General features: G+C 36.1%; 1 protein-coding gene across 1 annotated transcript in view; it reads left to right on the top strand.

Moving 5' to 3' along the window:
- Window positions 1–26,792, top strand: part of MYO16 (myosin XVI) — a gene marked incomplete at both ends in the record, with an annotated part of 283,559 nt that overhangs the window by 150,967 nt on the left and 105,800 nt on the right. The window contains 4 exon segments of the mRNA XM_079549224.1: window positions 13,200–13,311; window positions 16,444–16,561; window positions 17,312–17,383; window positions 17,969–18,110. Coding sequence (XP_079405350.1) covers window positions 13,200–13,311; window positions 16,444–16,561; window positions 17,312–17,383; window positions 17,969–18,110 — 444 coding nt within the window.

Below are 26,792 nucleotides of genomic sequence, written 5' to 3'. Positions count from 1 at the left end.
AACGAGTAGAACACAGAGAATGTCTGTATGATCCTCTTTTGATAATTTTTTCCTATTGAAACCATTGTTATGTTGGGCTTTATTTTCTATCACCTTTCTGTCCCAAACACAGGTGAGTTAAAACTGCTACTGCAAGGGAGTGTATCCTTATATACTAATATTTCTGAGGATTTACTTGTGTTTGCTTCCATGTGAATCACCTGTCTCCTTTTTCAGGTGTAGTTAGAGAAATAAGATTTACTGTTAAAGATGTATACGCACTTTCTTGTATCTGCAGTACTTTCCCACATTTTCATCATGTTTGTTCTCAGTGATTGCTTTCCCATTTTAATAAATGTTGTATATGTATACATATACATATATACATTTTATGTATACTTGCCATATTTCTGGGGCAAAGTCCTCTGTTAAACAGGCCTCTTCAATCACATAACAAAATTAAGAAGAGTGGAGCAACTTCCAGTAAAATATGTACAACGATTAACTGAACTTCAGATATCTTACAGCATCAGGTTGATCCTTGAGTCAAAACTGGAACAGGGAGTGTATTATTCCATCATGAGGTTCTGTAGTTTATGGCAGAGCCTGTTTTTCAAACATGCAGTTGTAACGCTCTCCAATCTTTTTCCTATCCAGCTTCCCACATATCTGAAAAAACAAAGGGCTATTCCAAGGCATAATTATTCTGCTTTTGTCTTTCTTCTGTGTTTCTTTTTGTTTTATTATTTTATTTGAGTTTAGATTGTTCATTTCATTTTCAAAACACTGTAACTTCTCTAAGGAACTAAATGGTACAAACTGCAAATCTCTGTGTGTAATTACAATGTGATTTTAGCAGTAAGATTCGACATGGGAGTCTCTTTGTCCTATTTAGATGCGCAAGCCATGGAAGTACGGAGGTAAATCTGGAGGTGGTTTTTTCTTGGGGGGGGAAGATCAGTTTCTTTTATGCAGTGCAAATTCAGTGTAACATAAATAACTTACTTACATGTGGCTCTTTAATCAAGTTCTTAATGTGTCACCTGCAAAATTTGCTTCAGGTTCACTGAGCATATGGCTCATTTGTGTCTAGTACTCACTGCCTCAAGAGAGATAAAGGGAACCAACCTGGAGATTGAATGTCAGAAGCAGATCGTTCATGAATTTTCATGAATCCAGCCTGGTTTTACTGGCAGGGCTTAAAATATGGCAGAGAAACACCTACACACAACCACCCTGTTGCCATCGCTGTCAGTCTTGCCTGTGGGTGCCAGGGCAGGGAGAGGTGGGAGCAGCCATACCTTCCCCCTGACTGAGCTCTGTGCCTGGTATCATGGGATTTCTGACTGTGGGAGAAGCAGGTGCCTCTGTTTACATCGGGATGATGGTCACTAATGGTTCAGAGTAGTCAGTTGCTAACCAGAGCACATACACAAATATATACATATTTACTCCAGAAATAAGAATATTCTTGCTCTGTAGAACAAGCGGATAAAGTCAGGTACTCTAGCAACTTGTGTTCATGTAGTGTATGAGAATTTCTTAGCCCATGACAAGTAAATAATTGTTAGCAATTATTTATATTATGCTGTATTAAAGCTTCTTAAAAATGTCTCCTCCCTGTTCTGGTATTAAATAATGTATAAATCAGTATTTCAAAAGCAACTTGTGACTTGGATGACCTTTACTTTTTTGGCCAAGGTAGCAAAAGGGATCTCTGTTCACAATTACTTGTTTAGTATACATGGCTGAATACACGTAGCCATACCTTCATATACAGGAGGAAGAGGGCTTCTTGTAAACCAACTCATCTAGAGACTGCAATGATACGAAATCAGTTTGAATTATGTTAGCAGTGTTTTAACTGGATACTAGTGAAAGTTACAAGCAGGTTCTCAAAGCACTTTTTTGAATTGTAGATCTGATAGTGTGGCTCTTAACCCAGTAAGCTTTATTTAATGAATCAGCATTAAAGATGTAGCCAACACTGGCGGAGAAATCCCTTGGGGCCCATAAACTTAATGACATCTACCTGGCAAGTAGTGCCAAAGTAAGTCTGAGCAGGGGAGTATAAAATAACTCTTGATGGTAGGAGCGAAGTTCATACATAATTTCTGAAGCATTTCAGGACACGGATTGGACCAGTTTGCACTTGCATGCAGACTGACTTATTTTCTTTACATGTTCATCAGTGATCAGTACTTGCTGCTTCTTTATTATCACCATCTTCATTGCCATCATCATGCTTGTTCTTTAGTGTGTATTCAACTTTGAAGTTGTACAGATAAAGTGATTGTGATCTCCTGAGTGATTCTGGCCTATGAAATACTGAACAATAGGAATCAGAGAAACAGACACTGTAATGTATGCTGCCGTTCTTATTTCTAATAATTTCATCAGGGCTGTAAAAAATCCTATTTTGAGTCACTCCTGTTGTGCATTCATTTTTTTTTTCTTGAATTAAATTATCCTCGATTTACATTTTCATGGCAATTTTAGAAAGAGAGGCTGGAGCTTCTGATTAAAGTCTATTTCATAGGAATATCAAGACAATTGAAAAAAAATGCATGCTTGAGTTTAGCCTGAAGACATTTGACATTTTGAGGATAAAGACTGGCCTGTATTTTTTCACTTTCCATTTGAGTATATTCACTGCCTGTAAAAAATCATGTATTTTGTAATATGTGTGCACTTCCTGATTCAAGATTTTTTCTTACAAAAATGTCAAGGCAAACATGTTTACTGAACAACATACTGGCTATTTTAATACTTCTGTGCTGATCCCTGTTTACGAAAGATCTTAATATGTAATTTTCTCAATTTAGAAAAATACAAACATGAGCTCTATTTTAGCTATCACCAAAGCTATCTGTAGTATTTAGTCTATTAACGTGCTTACACTTTACCTACTGACATAAACAAGGTTAATTCTTAAAATGCAGGTTTTGGTGCTTTATTGCACTAGTCTTGAGCGGAAATCTGTGCGCTTAAATAAATAGTTAACAGTAATTATAGCTCAGTAGTACTGTGTAACAAGTTTCAAAGGATGTAAATCTTGTTCTGATTTTGATTTTTTTCTGATTCTGAATTGGTTTAAAAGCTGAAAACAAAGGAGAAGAGGCAACAAAAATGTGCCATTTTGCCTTTAAAAAACCAAAACCCTAGAACACAACTAGAAGCTATTCATTATCATGTTTTGTAAATGTCGCTCTCTTCATTGATGTCAACTGTTTTGCTTTGTCTTTATCTCATTTCTGTTTACATATCAAACAGTGCTAAGTGCAAGGCAGCTTTTTCTCACTAAGCAGAGTACATTGTCCTCTCACATTCATATGGTGGATCTGAAGAAGTAATGATGTTTGTTGTAATTTCTTATTCTGCAACTCTGAAAATGTAGTCCATGTTAGTACCATTTATTTTTGAGAGGTGGTATCCTGTATTTACACACTCAATATCTTTTGCCTCAGAATATTTGAAGAAATTTTGGAAAACGTATGTAAAACTATGAAGTCATTCATTCCCAGTCTAGTAAAACAATCCTTAAACACAATCTTTATTTATACCTAAGTTAAAACTTGGAATGGAGGAAGCTGTTATGGGAATAGCTGTTAGAAAAATATGGCATATTTCTGAGAAGGACTTAACAAATATTTAAAGTGAGGACAGTAAACTGACCTAGATTTTAGATAACTGATCATATAAGGGATAACATTTCATCTGGAACTAACATGTATCTCTGCTACTGCAATTTCACCTTAGCTTAAGGTAAAAATTAACTGAGCTGGTAATATTGAATTTTCAGTGATGACCACTATGCTTAATCAGGGTTGCTGCCCTAAGCAGGATGGGAAGGAGTGATATGCACTCCACAGGCAAAAACCACACATTTTTCACATGATTGTGCAGGTACATGGTTCACTGAGCATCATTAGTAAGGGGAAGGAAAGGATTTAGCTTGTTAATCTGTGCTTCTTAATACAATGTCACATTAAATGACATCCACAACACATACATTGGTTGTGTTGGAGCTGGAACTTGATTATGAAATACTGCTCTACCCCCCTATGATGTTGATCTTCTTGAGGATTTTCTAGCAACAAAGCATCAATTAATGAAGATTTAAGACTTTGTAGTAAGAGAAGTCCATTTAATACTGTCTTTGTTTTAAATATTTAAGTATAGGTATTTAAGATGTAAGTTAAGATTTTGTGGCCTATTGTGTAGCGTAGCAGAGACACCTCAAATTGTAGGCAATGCTGAAGACTAGGTTTCTATTACTACTTGTTGCCTGCAGTCCATTACGCACTTCATCTGCCCTTTATTGTGAACCAAAGTGCACCATAGAGTGCCAAGTTTTAACTTCCATTGATTCTTCATATGAACATTTATGATAATACTAAGATTGAAGTGGAATCATGAGATCAAACACAAGCTTGAAGTCAGTTACACATAAAAGTTTTACTGAGTTGGGAAAACATAGAATAGCACAATAAATTTTCCTACTTCACAGTACATATCAACCCAGAAAGAAAAAAAAAAAGCCACTTCCTCCATCTTATTCCAGTGGCCTGTAACCACTGAACGTGGTTTCATGAGTGCATGATCTGTGTTTGTTTTTAGAACAATTGATGCAACGTTGCATAGAAGTTAGCACAAAAAAGATACCTGTGCATTTATGAATGTCACTTCTTAATTTTGGCTGATGGCTGTAACAAAATCCTTTACAACACCAGAATTAGATGAAAGCTTCAAATAGGCATATTCGAATCCATGTGGTATAAGTGATGTGCTCTTCTCCAAGATATGAACACATTGTTAAGTGCTGTCTGCTAAAGCTAAGACTTGTCAGCCAGCTCATGCAAAACAGTGACATGACAATTCTATTTCCTGCTTGTCAGCACTATTACAAAGAGCTTAGATACCTCTGCCTGCTGGGAGAGATGTGCAGGATGTCATATTGAGGATGAGGATGGTATTCTGAAACCACATTCATTTATGACTTCATTTCTCTATTCTTATTTTCTTCAGCTGGACAGCACAGAAAAGGCTTGGATAACTTATGCATCTGTTTCCACATGGATACAGCATGACATTCTACAAAAAATGGTGGATGTGCTGGATTGTGTAAATAAGTAAATATGAAATATCAGGATCTTTTTTCTTAGCTATTTGGAGTTAGTGAGTGAACACAACAGTATTATTTTTAAGTTGTTTTTATAAAAAAAATGGAAGGATTTATAGACAAAATCCAGGATTTTTGATTCATAAAATAATCTGCAGTGACTTGCATTGCACAAATTAATACTGATGCTGTCCTGTATTTAGTTAAATATTTGTTTATGTTAAATATTTATTCTTAGGCACTTGCGTGTAAAAATTCTTCACTTGCTGATCTTGGACTCCTTTACCAAAATAAATATGCTAGGGAGTGTGGTCAGTTGTGCTAGATAAGAGCTGATACGATTCTTTTTCTCTCGTGTTAGCTACATAGAGAACTGCTAATAGCAGAGAACTGACACATTGGCAAGTGGATCAGAAGAAGAAAGCAAACCATAAACCTCATCATTCCTCAGAGGAACCAGTTGCACTGATATCTCACAAAAGAACAGATTATGACATTTTCCCCTTTCACCGACTAAAGAAACATAAACAGAGCAAAACAATATTTTCCTTTACCCTTGGTTTGAAAGAAGCCTCCAGAGATCAGATCCAACTCTTTGTATCTAGACAGGATCTGCTGTGCAAACATGCAGGCTCTTTGAAAATCCACCGCAGCAGCTACAGAACAGAAAACTTACTGATTCAGAAGTTAACGTCACAACTGTTTTAGCTGTGTTCACATTCATATTCCTGGTTCTTACCAGGAATATTTATTTATTATTCCTAAATCTTGGAATTTGTGATTTTCTGCCCCAGCGTGATAGTTGGAATAGGAAAAATCTCTGTACTGACTAGTTGAATCCCATCTTTTCCCAGTTAATGCAATGTAGAAGTTAATATCTAGAGAAGGTAAGATTGAACTCATTCAATGTACTTGTTTACCTAGAAGCTTAGTAACATTTTCTGAGACAAAAATCTTATCTTCCCTTACTGGTTTTGATGAGAAAGGATTATTATTATTAATTCATTTTGCTAGAATCATGAATAAATAATTTCACGAGGAAGTTACAAGTCATTTATTGTCTAGATAGAAAATCAAATTGAATTACCTTGGAGATCACATTACCAGCATTAATCATAACAATTCTGATTTTGTCTTCTGTTATTCTTTTTATTCTAGTGCATCTCAAATGGGATATATTTTCCTAAATTCCTGGGGTTTGTCCTAAGCCTTTCTAAATCAACTGGTGAAACTTTTCTGACTTTATCCTAATTCTATTTCCATAGCTATTTTGAAGATTAAAATAAATAAATAAACAAGTTCCAGAGGAGATTTTCTACGATTTCCAGTCTGTAGAAAGTGGTCTGTGTCTTGAAATTTTCTGTTAATAAACTGTTAATATTCGTTTTTCTTAATCTTTATTATCTCACTTTTAAGAAGACTATTTAGATGTTGGCCAAATATTTATTTCTGAGGTGAAAAGACATTTTAGTCCTCATAAAATAATTAGGGTAATACTACTTGTTGAGGCAGTATTATATGAAATATTTTCTACTCTTTTGGCTGACAGATAAAGTACTGACAGTGAAAAGAGCTGCTGACCTAAGCAGGGGAAATGGAGAGCACAAATCCTTGGGCTCACACATGTAAGATTGTTTTGATTTTAGAACATCCTGTGTGAATGATCCTGTTGTTTCTTAAATAAAACTAATATGTCATCAGATACTTCTGCTGTGATGTGAAAGCTGTAAGAGCTAGATAGTTTGATTTTTGTGTTTTAGGAACTGTTCAGAGGTCAAGGTAATGCATCCAGCATTGATCTTTCTCTCCTTTGGGGTCAAAATGATTATTTTTCTCAGGTTCAAAAATAGGTATCTTCTAAGTTCACTGTATTTCACAGAATAATTCATTTTGTCAGGGTCTTCAGGAAGTCCCTGAGCTTGATTATTGAAGATGTTAGCTGTGATATGTGAAATCTTTATTACTACTAAACACATTTATTGGTCTGACTTACCAGCTGTAGTAAGATTTCAAGACTTAGAGCTAATCTTTATATTGTGTATTCTCCTATTCCTTGTATGGTATTCTCTTATATCAAACCTACTATGGTCCAGGAAGTTTCACAACAACATTTAGATGTGACAGCACTCAGCTTCTATCAGGTGGTGTAGCAAGTGGTTAGATGTTAACTTAAAAAAAATATATGTATATATATAAATATAAATATATATATATAAATATATATATAAATACATGTATAAAATTTTCTATCATAATTCTGGACTTTAATCAACATTTTTATAGTGACTTAGAAATACTTAGTAATGTAATCCCACCAATCTCTTAATTATTCATGGCAGAATGTATTTACTTCAGAAAAGCCTTATGAAGTGTCCATCTGGCAAAACCAGAACTTCCTCTTTTTCCTTAATTGGAATCCAACTTTAGCTCTACTGACAAAAGGGAATTTCTGATCAAGTGGAAGCAACCTGCTAATCTTCTTCAGACAGCTTCACTGTCAGATAGGAATTGAACTACTGTAATGAACTGCATAGTTTTATATGATAAACAACAATAATGAGTGTGTGTGTGTGCATATATATATATATATATACACATGTGTGATGTAGAGAATCTGTCCATATAGAATACTTGAACATTTCAAGTATTGGTTTTTATGAATGCAGCGTGGTTAGGTGTTAGGCTGTGTTTTGCTAATACGTTATTTGTTCTGTTAGTGAAATATCAAAGTTTGTAACAAACCTCTGGAAGGCTTGCTCCTCTAGGGTCCCTGTGACAACATCTCTCTTTGTGATCAGCCACATGTATCAAGGGCCTTTTTTCCCTTATTTGGCAGCAATAAACAATATGGTTTGAAGTACTTTACGTTTGTAGTTGTCCAAACATTTAGTGCAAAATATCATTTGTCACCCTTTCTTTTGCCAGAGATTAAAGAGGCTCCCTGTGTGACGTACGTCAATAGTTCAGGTCTCCCTTGAGACTCCGATGACTTTGATGGCTGTAGTTGGGAAGTATATGGATATCTTGAATTCTGATCAAAGTGTAAGTCAGCTTTTCAACATCAGGGAAGTAGATTCATGGCCAGAAAGTGATTGTTTTCTGGCTTTGTTTTGAATATACTTACGAAAATCAAGAAAAGCTGATTTTCGAAAGCCTGCAGTGCTCTTGACTATGCTAAACTTCTCTGGCCTAGCATGAAGGAACTGGACCTGGGATGTGAGACATGAAGGTTCAAACTCCATGCTCCAGCTGCTTTGAACTCATTTTGAAATGGTGTGCCTGATGCACAGAGTAGAAGAGCTATAGGTATTTTCTGCAGGCTGTGCTGAGTAAGCGACTGTAACTGAACTAGGGATAGCCTCTTCCCAAATAAATTCCCTAATTATCAAATTTGAAGATCATTATTTTCTTAGCTGTTCGTAGATTTTAGAAATGTTACAACTCAATTAGGAAAACCAGAATAAAAAAATACTTTCACCTTCTGTAATAATTTTGTGACTCCTACTTTCCTTTGCTTTTCTTGTAAGGAAATGAAACGACATGTTTTGTTTTTGTTGAATGAAGCAGAATACTTCATTTGATACTAGATGCTATTGAGATGCAGTTCAAAAGAAAATAAATCAACTTAATTTCAATCATTCAAACCAGAAAAAATTTTGTATTGCTGAGTTTTTGACAGAGGCAGCTGATAGTCTAAACTTTTTAGTCTCAGTTCTTTGCTATTTCCTCCATTGTTGAAGCAGAAAGTATTTCTTTAAAGAAAACTTTTACCAGTATACTTGTCTTAGAAACTTTGGAATGTGGATACACTACAAAAGTCATTATTATTCAGGTAAACTGGCATTTGTCCCTGTATATTTCTTCTTATTGTTTGAGATACGGATACCAAATTATGATGTGTACTGTGGATGTAAGTGAAGTAATATAAATGATGTTGATTGTAGCAGTTATAATGAGAAAAGTAAAGAGTAATTGTTAACTTTTGCAGTTAATACAAAAACAATTTCATGTAATAGCACTTAAAAAAATATTTTTGGACAAAGCATTAATACTCCTACCTGAAAATTTGATGTATGTTATTGCCGTGATGGCTGAGAAATTATGTGCCATGATTATGTACCAGGCTCTGGGCAGCCTGGTCTGGTAGTTGGCGACCCTGCCCATGGCATGGTGGTTGAAACAAGATGATCTTTGAGGTCCTTTCCAACCCAGACCATTCTATGATTCTATGATTAATTCATCTTCCTAACAGAACCCCATTTTGTGGATCAGTGAATTTCTTTTTTAAAATAAAATAAACATTCACTGATCACATGTGCATAAAACTTTTTTGTCTGCTGATAAGCTGTCTAACGAGAATACTAATCCAGTGCAAATGTTGACATGGCAGCATTGAAACAGATGGTTAGGCAGTCAGTAAAAAGGAGGTAATCATTAGAAATGCATAGACAAGTTGGTTCATCACTTTTACTAGAGATATAAACATCACTTTTCTAAGCATCTACCCTCAACCAGAATTCTCAACTTCAGCCAAAATTTGAGAATCTTTTTCTAAAGCCACAGTAAACAGTGTGGGTGTGCATTTGCAGAACGAATTCACATTCAGAGATAAATAAGTAAGACAAATTGAACTCTGATAAAGTAAGTCCACAATTGGTGTGTAACCTATGTGCATTCATTGGACGTTATGGAGCACCCCTTCTGACACATATAACAGTAGTCCTAAATTTTTCAATAACAAAGAAATTAAGAGTCACTAGGTATGGTTTGCACTTGTTACAGAAACTTACAGAAACATCGCACACACTTTAGTAATAGAACAGAATTTCATAAATGGGATGGCTCTAACACTGCAAGTTATGATAACAAAAAGGGAAGTTAAAGTAATAACCAGAAGTTACATAGTAGGTTCACAGTAGAAATTTTAAGCAGTTCTATCCACTTCTATCAGCAGCAATGCAACTCTATCCAGGCTGCTTGAATGTCAAGAGAAAAAAATGCTCCATAAATGAGAGAGAAGCTGCACTTACTAAAAATATTTACAAATATTTAAAAAGATTTACTACAGAATAACAATGTGCCTCCAGTGAAATGTGTTTAATTTGTGTTAGAACTTTTAGAGTATGAGACATCTCTTTCCTCTTTCCTTATTTTTGTAGGAAAGGTGACAATTTAGAATTCTTTTTGAACTCTGGTTCTTACACATGAAGAGGTGAAAGTAATAGTGTTGGTACTTAGGATGTCTCGGGCATTTGTCATCTTTTTCATTTGGGGTCTTTAAAGGGCTAAGAAGGAGTTGGCAGGAAATAGTTTTACAAGCTCAGAAAAGTTTATATTTCTATCTAAATTTTGCTGTGCTTCTAAGGTAGAATGAACTGAAGAGTAATTAGAAAAAATGTCTGTTTTTCCTTGTACAGTCAGTATAGTGCACTTACTCTGTTATAGTGTACAGTTTATGTATTTTGGGGAGTTGTATGATATCCATCAACACTTCTAAGCACTCTATGCAATTTGTCCACCATTAATAATATGTTTCATGTAATAAACATACAATAATTCAATGTTCATGTCTTCAAAAAAATTATTTTTCATTACTCTTAAAATAATTTGGAAAAGGAATGTGGCTCATGACATGTTAGAAAATACCTTCATTGCCTTTAGACTAGGGAAACTGATTGTAAATTCAACCACTCCTTAGGAAAAGTCCAACTTCAGCCTTTTCCAAGGGCACCAGCACACCTGCTGATTAAAACTGGAGGAGGTTTATAGTAGGAAAGTCACGTTGCCTTCCAGCAGGCATGTCCCGGCAGATGCTGCAGTTTATTGCTGGGTTGGTGGAGCCACGGGTGCCTGGATTGGCAGGTGCCCAGTTTGCCCCACTGCTGTATCAGCAAGAAATGCTCGTGCTGACGGCGAGAATTGCCGCATGTTGGTTCGTATCACAGCTCTGCTTGTTCCTCCAAGGGAGTCAGCATCCTGCGTCACTTTGCTATGCCATAGCCTGCCTTGATAAGTGTTTGTGGTGTTCATATACTTTCTGTTGCTGCAATATCCAACAGTACTTTAGCTATGCTAAAAAGAGCTAATGAAGTTGAGTTGCTTAGATAAGAACACTATACAATATTCTCTTGAGTGAAAGAGAGTATCTCCTGCTCAGTAACCTGTGAGACACAGAGTTCTTCAGCAAGAACTTCAGCAATGAGCCTTCTTTGCAAGCATGGCCATAAAATTCCAACTCCTCCAGCCATTCAACAATAGGGTGTTTTGAAAGCAAAATAGATGCTGCTGTTGCAAATCTCCCTATTACAGATTGATATTGCAGCAGGCTGATGCAGCACTGTGACCGATAAACTCACAAAGCAGTTAAGATCTATGGAAAATTTTCTGCTGGATTAACCTTTATACCAGTAAATTCTGTGCCAGGTTCAGCATCAGGTTTATTCTAGCTTCCTTTTGAAACATACAGGCAATGTGGAAAAAAAATCCAAAAAACAGAAAACAACAACAAAAAAAAACCACAAATCAAACCCACAGATTTGGCATACACTCTTTATTATCTGCTTCTAGCTAATTTGACAGATGTGCTATCATTTCTATTTACCATTTTGGGGAAAAAAGCCCATGTACTTTTAGCAAGCTCCAGGAAATGCTGTGCTCTGGCAGTGATGAACACAGAACCATGTTCTCAAAGGTTGTATTAATGCATAGGCTTTAGCCACTGTGATATGAGGCTTGTTTGTACTTGAAATGTCTGCTTGTTGAGTTCTTCTGTGGGTGCAGAAAGTGCTTATGCACCTGGGCATACATTTTTCCCATCATTCTCTCTTAGCCCCACCTGTTGAGGTAGCTTATACCAATATCAATCCAAGCCAAATCCACACTGGTGAACCCACTATCAATCTGTTAAAAATGCACAGGGTATTTCATGACGTGTATATTGTAAAGCTCACTATCAGCTATGAAGGTGTAAATATTACAGTATTCCTTTACCTGTTTCTAAAAGCTGCATATATTCACACAAAAGATGAACTTTATAAGAGCTACCGCTTTTACAAGATCAGTACCAAACTAGCCATGGGAACATTTTCATTTTGAAATCACGCCCTCCATGGTGCCCTAATAGTACTGTTGTGCGCATAGATGTATTTAAGATGGGTGAGAATAAATTGTTAAAAAGGTTAGATTGCTGTTCTTTTCCCTAGTCTTTTGTACTGTAGTTTTCGCTTATTCTGTTTTGTTTTAATACTGTTTTATGTTGGTTCTGTTTCTTTCCCTGCGTTAGCTGCTGGGCTAGCTGCCTCTCTTTCTCTCACCTAATCATTACTTTTGCAAAGGTTTTAGAGTATCCTTTTGCTTCACAGTTTTGTGTAACACAGTACAGCCAAAGGGCTGTATGTACTTTGTACACTGTGTACTTACTTAGTACTTTGTTCTAGGAGAGACTGAGTATGCCTGCCGCTCTTTCAGCTGCTAAGGGAGACTACGATCACAGAATGAAGCAGATAGGAGCTCTCTTCCTGAGCCACGAGGGTTTCAGCAGCTAGAGTTATCAAAGGATCTCCTCAAATCTTTCTTCTGAAGGGGAATCTCTGGTACTGCAAGAATGGCAAAAATCTCAGTGGTATAATTTAATTCTGAAATGTTAGTTTACGAGTCAGGCTAAAGTTCAGAGCTGGGGAAGGCACACTGATTTCCTTTTAACAATTCTTTTTTCTGAGATAAATACAGGATGAAAGTATCCGAACACAAAGCCGAACACAAAAATGAAGCGATCTCTTTGAATCTCTCTAAATCATCTTCAGTGTGAAATCCAGAAATGTGATTTTTTTGTCCATGTACATATATTCAGTGAATGTTGTCCATACAGGCTTTGCAGCTGTAGTCTGTGAGTTTATACGAGCATTTAAGGAATGTGGTGCTAAGTAAGAGCTTAAGGAAGGAGATGGGTAGCATTCTGTCATAGGTACTGTTCTCTCTGATGGCTGAGAAATCTGTGATAAATCTCTGATTAGAAGGGGAAGAGATGGCTTTTAACCTCATCAGCTTGATTTTGCCACCAGCATTGGAATACTCAATATGCTGATTTTCCCCTGTGCAGGTATCTAAGCCAAGCTGGGCTGGAAGAGACAATGCTAACAGCTAACCCTCAGAACAGGGAGAAATTAACAGTTCTGAAAGAAGCTCTTAGTGCTATGGGATTCAATAGCCTGGTGAGTTACACAAGTTTATGTTATTTGCAAATAAAATGGCAGCATTACTTCATGAAAGCAAGTCATGAAGAACTCTCACCAATAACCATTTGTGGAGAAAAGAAGCCTCTTTTTGTCTATTGCTTTTTTTTTTTTTTTTTTTTTTTTCCTTTTTTTTCTTTTTTCCTACTGGTAAAGACCTTGAAAGAATACAAAATACTACTTCACCCCAGGGAAATTACTGTAATCACTTTTAATTAGACACTGCACCAACAATGTAAATCTCTTTCATTCTTAAAGATTCGCAAAACAGCTTCAAGGTATAATATTCTGAACAATTAAATTACATAGATAAAAAGAAACAATCAAATCCCATATGACAGAAACCTTATAAAACCCACAGAAATTTTCCCCCTTCCCACTTATCTTACTGTCCCTTTTAATTTTGTGAAACACACATTCCAAAGGCATTTACTAGTAACATCAGAAGTAAATACATATTAAGTGAAATAAAATTAGGGCAGGGTACATTGAAAGAGCTAACTTAATGCCAAGAAAGCAACAAGAAAATAGGTTTGATGTTTGCCTTCAATCTTATTGCAATTATGAAGAAGATATTTAGAAAATTAATCAATAAAAGCTTTTGGAGCACAGTGTGAGGGGAATCGCACTGAAATGTGAAGAAAAAATGGGGGGCTGATCATAAGAACTTCTATAAGCTACATATTCCCTAATTAAGGTAGTAACAAATCTTCTTTGGTAACCTATTCCACATTTTGATATAAAGAAATGTTTCAGGTTTGTTGTTATTTTTCCCCATGAACATTCATGTGGCTATATACGAAATTGAACACATATAGCTATATTTAGCATAATTATCCTTTACTCCTAATGTCTTAAGCTCAGCACCTGGAAAGTTGAGTAGCAGAAATTCCATGCTTTTCCAGAATCCCAGCGTTTAGCGCAGGGTTCATATAGGGGTGCATCTCTCTAGCTCCTTCATTAATCTTTTTGTTCCACTCAGGAAGGTGTTTCTTTAATAAATAAGTAATAGAATGCATAGCGAATCACATTTTAAAGACTGTAGAAAAATGCAGTGTTTTGAGATTGAGCTCTTTACCTTGCTGAGAATTCTGGAAGAATGTGGCATCTCAGAGAAGTATGAGTGAGCTTCAAAGCTTCTCCACATCCAAATTGCATTAAAATGATTATAGATTGGTGATCTGTGGAGTCTGAGAGTACTGCAGGCTGATCTATTCTATGGAATAACATAAATACAATGTTTATCCTAAAAATACTACCCCTTACTTCTAAGATACTTGGAGAGTTCCGTGTGTATTAGTCTTTAACTATCTGTTCACATTCAGTAATAGACCAGATGGTCTCTTTGAAGAACTACATGAACATTTTTAAGCAGTCTTCAGTGGAACTCTGCAAAGTACCTTAATGATTATTAAACACTTGTTTTAAATCTGAAAGAACATGTACCTTAGAATACGATGCAAAAGTCTTCAAGACTTTAGAACCTGAACTAAATCTGAGGCCTTCCCAAAACTACAAAAAAAAACACAGCTGTCCTTCCTCCTCCCCCTCCCTTACCCCTCTTCCCCCCCTCCAAACACACACAAGTCAGTGTGGTACAGTCATCCCCAAACCAGTTCTGAACCAGCTAACAAAGAGCTGTGCTGTGTTAGTATGGCATTAGGCCTTGCACAAGAGCAAGGAATAAGATGTATCACCCTGGCTTGAATGCTAGATTAGTATGGTGATTCATTTCTTGCAAGATGTACGCTATTCATAGTTTGCCCACAAATAAGAACAACAAAGGTTTTTGTTTGTTTGTTTGTTTTTTATATATCTTGGTTTTTTAACCTTCAAATTTGGAATTTTGTAATAGAGAAATAAACCCTTGCCCTGCTTCCATCTATCTCTCACAATAAGAGATTGAAGTTGTTAAAATAGTTTAAAGAATCAAAGCTGCTTAAACAGAATCAAAGGCACTTCAGTCTGTATCCTAGAAATGCTGTAAGCTTTTATTATTGTCCTCTGCTTTTGGGCATTATTAGAAAATGAAACAAGAAGAAAAAGATAAGTCTTTTTTTTTTTTTTTCTTTTTTTTTTTCCAAACTGATGAAAAGTTATTCAAGCTTGGTTTTGTTGTGTTCAAAATTCAGCGTAGTCACCAGAGGGCAAAGGGGATATATTTCATCTGCAGTTTATTTTTTAATTTTGCTCTACGAATTCCGGTAAGGCTTCTTGCTGTCACTTCTACTGATTCAATAGAATCAGGTTCTATAGAATATTATATTTCAAAAGTATTTCAAGAAAGAGATGTCAAGTACCTTTGCTATACATAAATGACATGTAATGCTATAGTGGTTATCAAATTTCCTGTTTTATAATTTCTTAGGAGCACATTTCTTATATAACTGACTTGAAAAAAACATCCAAGTACACACATTTTTCCATGTTTTAAGCATTTTTGCTCTTTTTTTTTTTTTTTTTTTGGCTTGAATTTAAGAACAGACATAAACATTAGTTCTTTTCCTGGTGTAGTAAAAATGAAGGCAGGAAAAACCAAGCCCTTAAAGACATCTGTTTCACAGTGTTAGCGATATCTGAATATAGCATGCAATCATGGGTGACGAGGAAGTTGCTTCTGTTTCTTTGCAACTTTAAGCACGGCTTTTACTGCCAGGAGCCTGCTGTAATTTAAAGCTAGACATTTTGCTCAGGGATGCAGTTGGCTGAGGAAGAAACTGACCTTGCTTTTCATAGATACAGAGTTTGACTTAATGAAGAATCCCCATGGAGAAGATACGTTTCCTGCAGAAATAATGCATCCATTAAAGATAGTTCAGTATTTTTTCCACACGTTCTTGAAGAGGTTTCTTAATTCAGTAGCTGGTGTGATTTATGTTAAAGCAAAAGTTCAAAAGGTTGATCCTGTCATTTTATGTCCTCAGTAGTTTCCAGTTTGATTTCTAAATTGATTTCTAAATCCGAATCTCCTGTTACTAGTTCTCTCATGAATACTTCTTAATTTAGTGATATATAAACTTGTGGAGTGTATGTTTCTATAGAGCATTGCCTTTCACTGTTGTGCCCAACAGATCTCTTCTTTATCTTTAATTGTGCATGAAACATGTGCAGGAGGTGGAGAACCTGTTTATAATCCTCTCAGCAATTCTGCATCTGGGGGACATTCGCTTTACGACCCTGACAGACACCGAGACAGCGCTGGTGTCAGACCTGCAACTGCTGGAGCAAGGTCAGTGGGATGCGGCCTTGCTAGACCGCTGCTCGACCCTGCAGCAGGGAGCTTGCACTGAGCCACCGATAGGTGGAAACCCAGCTCCAGGGAGCCAGCATCTGCTTCTGGAAAGGCCAGTGCCCCATTGATTGGATGTTTTATAAACTGTGCATTTTTATGAGACTAAATAAAATGCTAGTGTCGTCAATTATTCAATTCAGAGTCAAATGTAATTTCCCAGAAGAAGTTGCAAGGGAGGCTTTGTGCGGCTTTCTTTTAAAACACTCGTGTGGTGCTTGTCAACAGCTGAACGATTTGCACTGAGTCAAATTCCTTTCAAAATCTGTGCCTTAAGAGGGTCTCTTGGTTTCACGCTTTGAAGTTTGCCCTGTTGGTTGCTAACAAATCTCCTCAGAGTGGCTTATGGATAGAGATTGTCTGTAAGCAGCATACCTTAACTCCTGTAAGAGACAAAGTCTGCCAAGTGCTGTGGAAAGTCCCGAGTAACCTTTCAAGAGGAAAGAAAGCTGTAATGTAATATGCACACATACTCCAAACTTCACAAAGTGCTGATTATAGTCTGATTATAGCTAATCCAATTGTATATGTTCATTAATTCTGATTACTCCCATGATAGCGCTCTTGTTTTTTAATGTATGGGTCCTTTCAATGTTCAAAAAAGAACAACAAGAAAATCTGTTTTTAAAAAAAATGTAATATGCTATGGAGCTCAGGTCAGGCTTTCTTTAAACTCTCTTTTTGTTTCAGTGGCAGGGATGCTGCAAGTTTCACCGGATGAGTTTGCTTCAGCCTTAACAACTGATGTTCAGTATTTTAAAGGTAATCTTTTCCAAGATTACATTCTCATAGATCATGCTTGGTGCCATTTTGATCCTTCTGATTTGAGAATTTTAAAACTGATCATTTTTGTTTTGTATTTCTCATGCCATATTAAACTTGTCTGTTAGGAATATGCAGGATTATCTGCCATGCAGTATGTCAGACTGAATCAGAACTATCTTTATAACATGGAGCAAAGCAGTTTTGCAGTTTGATGCAGATGGACTCCTAGCTTTATAAACCTTATAAATATGACAAGGTCACAGATTTGATATTAATACTAAGAATTGAAGTCAGCAGGAGTGTTTTTTAAAAATATAAGTTTTGAAAAAGTTATTTTCAGTAAAATACTAGTTCTCTTTAATGCACCTACCCTTTTCTGCTAAAAAAAGTTCATTTTTCCAACCTGAAGATCTTGTGTTAACAGATTTCTTATCTTTGCTGAAGGCTTCTGAAAAACAGTAGTAGCATGTATGGGTATGGCAAAAGAGAAGTAAAAAAAGGTGGAAGGGCTTACTGTAACTAAAATTACTTAAGGCAAGTTTTACAATATGTTTTATTTCCATTTTCTGCTGTTTGTCTTAGGAGACATGATAGTACGGAGACACACTATAGAGATGGCAGAATTTTACCGGGATCTTTTGGCAAAATCTCTGTATGGTCGTTTGTTTAGCTTTCTAATCAACACAATCAACTGCTACCTCCAAAATCAAGATGAAGCTGAAAGGTAGGATTACCATGACAAACTATTAACTGTGCCATTATCCGTTCAAATCCAGATCCATAATAGAAACACAGTGGTATCATTTAACACATTTATGATAGCACTGGCACTTGAATCTTTAAAATCACTGAAATGCTTCTCAAATGTTTCAGATCACTCCCTCGGTATTTTGTTTCTTTATTTGCTTGCTTGCGTGGACATGGTACTTTATGCAGTTATCTTTATTGGTAGGTAGAATTAGTAGTCACTTAAGAGATGACATTACAGAATGAATTAAGCCTTTCAAGAGACAGATATCTGCCTGATGTTTAGTTTCTGCAGAAGATGCTATTTCTTTCTCTCCGAAACAGTGGCCTTAGAACAGGTTATTAAAAACAGGATTTTACTGAAAGACTTTCAAGTGAACGTTTAAACTTCACTCACTGCTGAATGCACGATGCTGTCCAGTGTGGTTTCATAGAAAAAAAAAAAAAAAAAAAAAAAGCAAATTATCATGCATCAATGGGGCAGTCAAAGCCCAAAGCCCAACAGCAACAATAAAAAGAAGAAATTTCAGTGGAATCAAAGCATCAAATTAAGACAAGAGCCCTAATTAAATGGTCATATGCATGTGAATTAACAAAGATTCAACATCTCACATGTGCAGGTGGACTTTCTAATGAACATCAAGTATAAGGTGTTTTGGCAGTGTTGATAAATGGAAATCCACAGAAGATAGATTTGAGACTCGCAAAAAAAGGAAAAGTAATTCTTCTATATATCCCATCTGTCTTGGTTTCAGAGAATAAATAGTTATCTGTGCTCTCTTAGGGCTGTTATGATTTTGAAAACTTTATTTTATTTTATTTTATTTTATTTTATTTTATTTTATTTTATTTTATTTTATTTTATTTTATTTTACTTTATTTTATTTTATTTTATTTCTACCCTATACGTAGACCAGTTAATATTAAATAATATTTCGCTTCTACAGGCTTAATCAACAGAAAATGCTGTCTTGAGAAAGTCAGATCTTTCTGTCCTTTCCTTGGTTATATGTGACACCTGTTGGAGGCAAAGGGAGGGCTTTACAGTAATATTGAGAGGTTTTATTTGGTCTGTTTCTGACTGTTGAACCCCTTACAATTGCAGACATGTGGACCATCAAGCAGGAACAACATCCAGATCCATGTTTATTTGAAATACTGTGTTTATAACAAGGAATGACATCTTCACAATACGGTGTTGACTATCGTTGTTGTTCAGTAATGTGTCCTATGATATCTAGAAATCATAGGTTCTTAAAAAAAGTCAAAGCTCTTTGAATATTATTTACCCTCTATTTTTACTGCAATCACATTTGCCTGAGGTGACTATTACTTTGTGAAAATATTTCTTTGTGAAATTATTTCCATCTGTTTGGTAACTTCAAGGCTATGTGATGTTGTAAGTTCTAGCTAAAACACAACATTGGTTTGGTATTGTCAGGAATGTGAAATTTTATATATATACACACATATATAAAATTATACATATATATTTTAATTTATATGTATGTTATATATATATAACATACACCTACGCTTGAAAAAAGAGTAGTTTTCTTTTAGGTTGGCTAATGGGAGCTAACAAGCTCAGGATATATTGGCAGTGCTGACAAGTCATATTAATTTTTAGCAGGCTAACCTTAGCCTGAGGTAGGTTTCAAAACTTGAAGATAAATAGCTTACTTTAAGCATAAATGAAGTTCAGTCTCCTTCATTGATATTTCAATGCATTGCATTCTCCAGCTTAAGATAGGAAAACATACCCGCACCTTTTCTTTTTGTACAGCCTGATCGTATTGATTCACCCGTCATAGTAAATCAGGGCATAGCACAGTTTAAGATGTAGTTTGTATTAGTGCAAGTCATTGCACAAATCTGTGATGTGTTGTTCAAATTTATTTCATATGTGAATTAATCCAGCAATTAGCAGCTTATATCTCCAGTTTGATGCAGTTTTAATAAACCTTAAAGATCCAACAAAACTACCAACTAATGTTGCTAAGTAAAGCTGATAGATCTCAGGCCATGCTTTGTTTCCTGGTGGGAGAATTGCACAGTTGCTACTTACCAGATGGGATAAAGACTTCATCACAAATTAGGGATAAGGTTTTTAGCTCAATTCTCTTTGTTATTATCTTTTTATCTCTTTGTGTTTCTTTTTTTTTTTTTAATCTCTTCATTATCTTATTATCTCTTTGTTATTATTATATTGTTGTTGTTGTTGTTGTTGTGAGATAGCTTAACTCTACTTCCCTTCTAAAGCCATGAGAATTTATGTAACAGTAAAATTAGGTTTACTGGCTTAGTGCCTGTTAAATAAATAACATTTGACCTTGAAATTTTGAGTAAACTAGTTACTTGTTTGTAACTTTTATGGTAAAGCTACTGGAATCTGGTTGTTAATATTGATTCAAATTTACCATGAAATAGCTTGTTGCTGATCCGGGGCAAAGTAAATATGATGATTACCATTAGATTGAAGAGAAGTGGAGAGGAATCCATGTTTGATTCCACAGTTTAATCAAGCTGCTCAGAATCTGGCCTTGAGTATCTCTAGGGACTAAGCGTCCACCACATCTTTGGGCAACCTGTTCCAGTGCCTTACCACTCTCACTGTAAAAGACAATTTTCATTATATCCAACCTACATCTACCCTCTTTACGTTGGAAACCATTTCCCCTTGTCCTATCAGCACATGCCCTGCTAAAGAGTCTGTCTCCTTCTGTCTTGTTACTCCTCTTTAGATATTGAAAGCCACTATCCAGTCACCTTGGAGCCTTCTCTTCTCCAGGCTGAACAACTCCTCAGCCTGTAGGAGAGGTGTTCCATCCTTCTGTAGACACTCCCACAGGTCTCTCCTGAACTGAGGACTCCACATCTGCACACAGTACTCCAGGTCAGGCCTTCACAGCATGGAGTAGAGGGGCAGGATCACTCCTTTGACCTGCTGGCCTTGCTTCTTTTGTTGCAGCTCAGGGAATGGTTGGCTTTCTGGCTTGTTTGGGCACACTGCTGTTTCATGTCCAACTTGCCATCCACCAGTGCCCCGAAGTCCCTTTTGGTAGGGCTGTGCTCTATCCTTTCTTCCCCCAGTTTGTATTGTTAATGGGTGTTGCCTCAAGCCAGGTGTAAGACCTTTCTTTTAACTTTTTTGAACTTCATGAGATTCTTATTGGCACACTGCTCAAGCCTGTCTAGGTCCCAAGCCAGAGGCATCCCATCCCTCTGGTCTGTTGACCACCACACATCTTGGTGTCATCCGCAAAATTGCAGAGGATGCACTTGCCACCACTGTCAATATAATTGATGAAGACAAACAGCTGCAATGTTTCCAGCACTGACCCTTGGAGGACACCACTCGTCACTGATCTCGATCCAGACATGGAGCCATTGACCACCACTCTCTGGGCTTGATCCTGCAGGCAGTTCGTCATCCATTGGAAAGTTCACCCATCAAATCCATATCTTTCAAATTTGGAGAGAAGGATGTTATGGGGAGCTGTGTCAAAGGCCTTACTGAAGTTCAGATAGATGACATCAGTGGCTCTTCCTTTGTCCATTGATGCAGTGGCACCATCACAGGAGGCTACTAGTTGGTCAGTCAGGATTCACGCGTGGTGAAGCCCTATTGGTTCTCCCATATAACCTCCCTGTTTTCCATGTGCCTTAGCATAGCTTCTAGGAGAATGTGCTTCATTATCATTCCCAGCAGAGGTGATGCTGACAGATCAACAATACCCTGGGTCATCCTTTTTATCCTTCTTAAAAATAGGTGTGATGGTATCCTTCTTTCCAGTCACCTGACTGCTGTGACTTTTTAAATATCACTGAGAGTGGAGATAGGTATCCTGATTTTCCAGTTTGTAGCTAAAAGGGGCTAGAGCAGTCAGGGTTGCCTAAACATGGCATTCCAAAGTACTTGATTGCACTTCAGGAAAGTTAGAACTAGTAATCCAACAGTAGTAATGCAATGTCATGAGGTGACGTTAAGAATGCCTGATGCATTCTGTACCAGGGCTTTAAATTCTTCAGGATTTAAGGATGCACGTGAACTCTTTTGATATATATTTTTATTTTCTGATGAAAAAAGAGCTAATTACATAGATTTGCTTTAGAATATCTAGATATTGTGTTCCTTATCTGCTATTAAGTAGAAAGTGCTATGTTTTATTATTTATTTTGCAAAGAGTTTCTTATGTGCCCTGGAGATGGGGTTAATGCCAATAAACGTGCTATGTTATAGGCAAGCAAAGTAAGCTAGCACTCAGCTAATCTCTCTCTGTATTACCAAGTCAGCCATAGATTTCTGTTTCAAATAAAGCATATAGAATATATCTGGATCTGTACTTTCTGAAAGTTTCGGTATTCTGACTATGTAATCTTATTCCCAGTGAAATGCAAGTACTACCAGAGAGTAGTTGTGCAACATTTATGTGGGTAAAGGAAAGATCTCAGGAGTCCCATTCTCAAAATTCTTGATACACATCATCTGATTTATAGTATGATCATGAGTGAGATATTTCTGAAATAGAAGTCTGCCCAGCTAAAGAAAAAAATCAGAGCCTAAACTAAAATTTTTATTGATCCGTTATTGAACACAGTAGAAGGATGTTGAGTATGCAGGAGGGACAGAAAGAGATTTCCTGTTCAGAATATGAGCCCACAGGAGAACTGTCTTTATATGTGGAGGTAGGGGAAACTTTAAAACATACAGACAGTACAAAGTATTGAGTACAACATTGTGTGTAGCATCATATTTTGAGATCTGCTTCAATCTGGGTCTTTGCCAGTGTTTCAATGAACAATACAGCACCATGTTTTAAAGTGTAAAACAAATTTTGCTTTAAAGAGCCAGGGAAGTGTATGTGTTGCTAATGAGAGAACTATGGACCTTAAGACAGTTAGCAAAAATGTATCTTATTTCCTGCCATACCTGTCAAGTTGCTCAAAGAAATGTTGGTCAGATGAAGAGTCAGTGTTTCTTTCCACTGTGCCCAACTACTCTTTATCTGTACATCTCATGCTTGGTTATGGTAATTTAAAAAGAAAAACAGCAATTGTTGAATAAAATGGCTGAGCGATTTGGAAATTACACCGTCTCCACAAAAATCTCAGAATCTTAAAAAAAATACTCAGAAAAATCACTCTCAGAAGTCTGGTTTGTTAGTAACTGTTTGAGATGAAGAACTTTTACAACTGGGAACATTAAGCTATTGTCTCATGAATAGAACTGTTCAAGAGCCACATTTACGGCAGCAGGTGTCTTCTGTCCCTGTGGAGCACTGAGGATGTCTAGGTAGGATCCTGAGTGCAGCAGGTCTCAGTTGAAGGCTTGGCTATATATCCCATCTAATCCTAGAAATACTTCCTCATTAGCCAGTATTGCTTCTGGTTTATCCAGATGAGACATAAGCTTACTCACTTCCTTCCTTGCTAGCAGAAGTTGGAGGAAGAACAAGAAACCTTATATCCAGGCAGATGAAAAGGTTCAGATTATATAACCTCAGCAAATTCACCTCACTGCCTTGTGTAGGTAGAATATGAAAAGCAGCAATGGAAACGAACCCTATGGATTTCAAAGCTGTAGACTTGACTGAAATGATTGGTCAGAACTATGTAAAGGGAATTCTACTCACCTACATGAGGAACGGCATAAAGTTTGAAAGTCCCTCATGATGAATGACAAGAGGTGTATTAAGATGTTAGATCTTCGTACAGGATGTTTTGTATATGTATGTTGTTTTTACGAGTTACCAAGACTTTTTATGTCATTTCTTCGTAATGCAACTGTTACGCATACAAGATCAAAGGTTGTTTCTAGTCTATGAAGAGCTAATATACAGCGAGAATCATTGTGAAAAAAAGGCAAAACTAGAGAGATTGTAAAGTATTTTTGGCTGAAAGGCTGTTTTGTAAGTCATGAAAATCAAATCAGGTATGGTCAGCATCCACTGTGCTTTTAACTATTCACAGCTATGCACTTGTGTCAGAGATGGAAACATTCTTCAAATATTGGCAAGGTGCTGTTCTTCTAATTTTTATGTGAAAAATTATTGTTAAACCCCAGAAGATATAATAATAATAATACAGTAAAAGTAATTACTATTTTAATAATTGAATTTCATGTCCATATAAAATGGAAGTGTCACCTTCTCTTATCTTCTAAATAAGTACAGAACAGTACCTCATGAAACTGAAGGTTTGGTCACCAGTATTTTATGTTAACTGTTCTACTTACGCATATTGAATGTTGAATGTCTGAAACATAGTGAAGACAATTGTCAGTGATGCTCAGCAATCATAAAAAATTGGGTAAAATAAAGGAATTCTTCAGAACAAAAATACTGTTTTTAATACTTGTTCTTTTAGACGCAAGTGGCATGCTCTTTCATTTCTAAACAAGGAATCATGCATGCTTTATTTTGCCTTGGGAATCTCTGCTATGTTTAATTTAAGGAAAGTAATTTTCTTGGAATTAATATGATTGACAGATAGCCAAGAAACTGTATATGGACCCCTGTGTCTGAGGAGAAAGGTAGTATGAAACAGGGGAAGACAGAAAATAAAGTAAAATAATTTGTAACTATAAAATGTGTAATTTTGGTGTTGCTCTGTCTGTTGCTATTTAATTTGCAAAATATGGGCAGTGTTAATCGTAATCATAGAATAATCATAAGCATAGATTGCAAGGGACCTTAAAGATAATCTAGTTCAAATACCCCTCACAGGGAGTATTCCAGTACATAAAATTACTGTCATTCTTGGTGAAATGTTGCATATAAGTGTCACGATACAGGAAGAAATTATTACCATCCTAGTAGAGACAGGTCCTTGTTCTATGTTTGCCCTGTTGATAGGGTTTTCATATAGTGTGTACATCTTCTAACATTTCACAGCCAAGTTCATCAGGTGGAGTTCAACAAAATATTAGGGTGATATGTTTTCCTGTCAAGTAGATACATCTCCATGAAAATTAAAGTGTTTCTCAGAGATGCCACAATTTTAATAAGTAATATTACTTGAAGTAGATTATACACTTTCCCTGAGAGTGCTAGAAACTTGGACAAGGGTGGTGTTGGTTTTTTTGCCTGATGTAGAGTGTTTTTGTAGATCAATTTGTTTTGGTCTCTTCCTTATGCAAATGCTTACGTATTTATTGAGAAAGAATCAGGAAGACTGATTTGACAAAACAACAGTCATGGCACTCAGCCGGGATGTAAGCAATCCAACCTCAAATCCATTCACTGAATTAAACAGAGAAGGGATGATCTGTTCCTTCAATATTAAGTACATCCTAATAATTGTGATATATAAAGCAGTATTTCAGCTGCTGTGTTACACAGCAGTTCCTGTTACACTTTCCTATGAAAGGTTATAGCTAAATAACAGAACAATAAAGTAAGAATGGAATCATATCAAGTAATCTGAAATTCCAAGCAATTCCATGCTTTTTTTTTTTTTTTTTAACTTTTTTGAATAACATGATAATTCTGGTCTTCAAGCATTATTCACAAGTAGTTTGTTTTGAAAATGTCTAATCCTTCTTCATAAAAGTGAACAAGTTTTTTTCAAAACACATTAAGACGAGGAATGTACATCCATCTAATCAGTAACACTTGAGAATAAGGCTTACCTTTTTGCATACCATTTAGATCACACTCAGAGGAGATAATGATACATCTATATTCTTCTTGTTGCAGAAATTTCCTTGGAGGCTAATCAACCTCATGATAACCTCTCTTGCCCAATAAAGTCATTATAGGCTAGATTTATTACGCAGCTCTCATTGTCTGACATTTATGTGTATAACCAGTCTTGTGACAATGAGTAGTGCATTGAACGCCTTAGAAATGAAGACAAACTTCATGGATATCGTTTCTGAAGAAGGCTCTTCTAGTCCCTAAGGACTGTTTTGTTTTTGTTATTTTCTTTCTAGTCTGTTTTGCAGTACTCTTGTGTTATTATTATTTTACTGTTTTGAATGTTATATGGGATTTGTTTTCAGGGCTGCTGGATCCTGATCCAATTGAATGGTACTGATGGTAATTTTATATTGACTATGGTAGACCTGTAATGAAGCACTTAGTAGTGGATCATCTTTTTTTCCATTTTCTTCTATAATGTGGTATATACAAAAATCTAAAAGAGGAAATATGGAGGAATAATGTGGAAGTAGATCACAGAAACAGAAGGCTGCAATATCATCTGCAAGCATTTACATATAGTATGTACATTTACAAATTGTGATGTAAAAGAGAAAGGAAAACTCATCTGCTTTAGAAGGCATCCATTTCCTTTCTCATGAATGGAAAGATTTTTCCTTTTCTTTTTTTCTCCTCTCCAAGACAGCTATTGGCTATAATGGGAAGTCTTTCATTTTACTTGGAGATTACTTCATCCTGAAGAAATTCACACTGCATTCATAGCAAAACTACAACCTGCTTTTGACAGGTGTTTCTCTCTTTAATGTTACACGAAGAAAAAAGTCAGACTCAGTCACCCCAGCATTGTTATATAAAGTTTTCAAATTCTTCCAAAGCAAGAAATAGGGTATCCCAAACATTCATTTTTCTCCTGTAATGGCTTAAGTTCTCCTTCAGATCTGGATGACAATCTTAGTCCTAAGTAAGTAGAGAATAATAGCTCCTTTGTCCATTTC

This window comes from Tetrao urogallus, assembly GCF_951394365.1.
Source record: "Tetrao urogallus genome assembly, chromosome: 1".
NCBI classification, from domain to species: Eukaryota; Metazoa; Chordata; class Aves; order Galliformes; family Phasianidae; genus Tetrao; species Tetrao urogallus.
The sequence above is the reverse complement of the archived record's forward strand: the minus strand, read 5'-3'. Positions and strand labels throughout refer to the sequence as shown.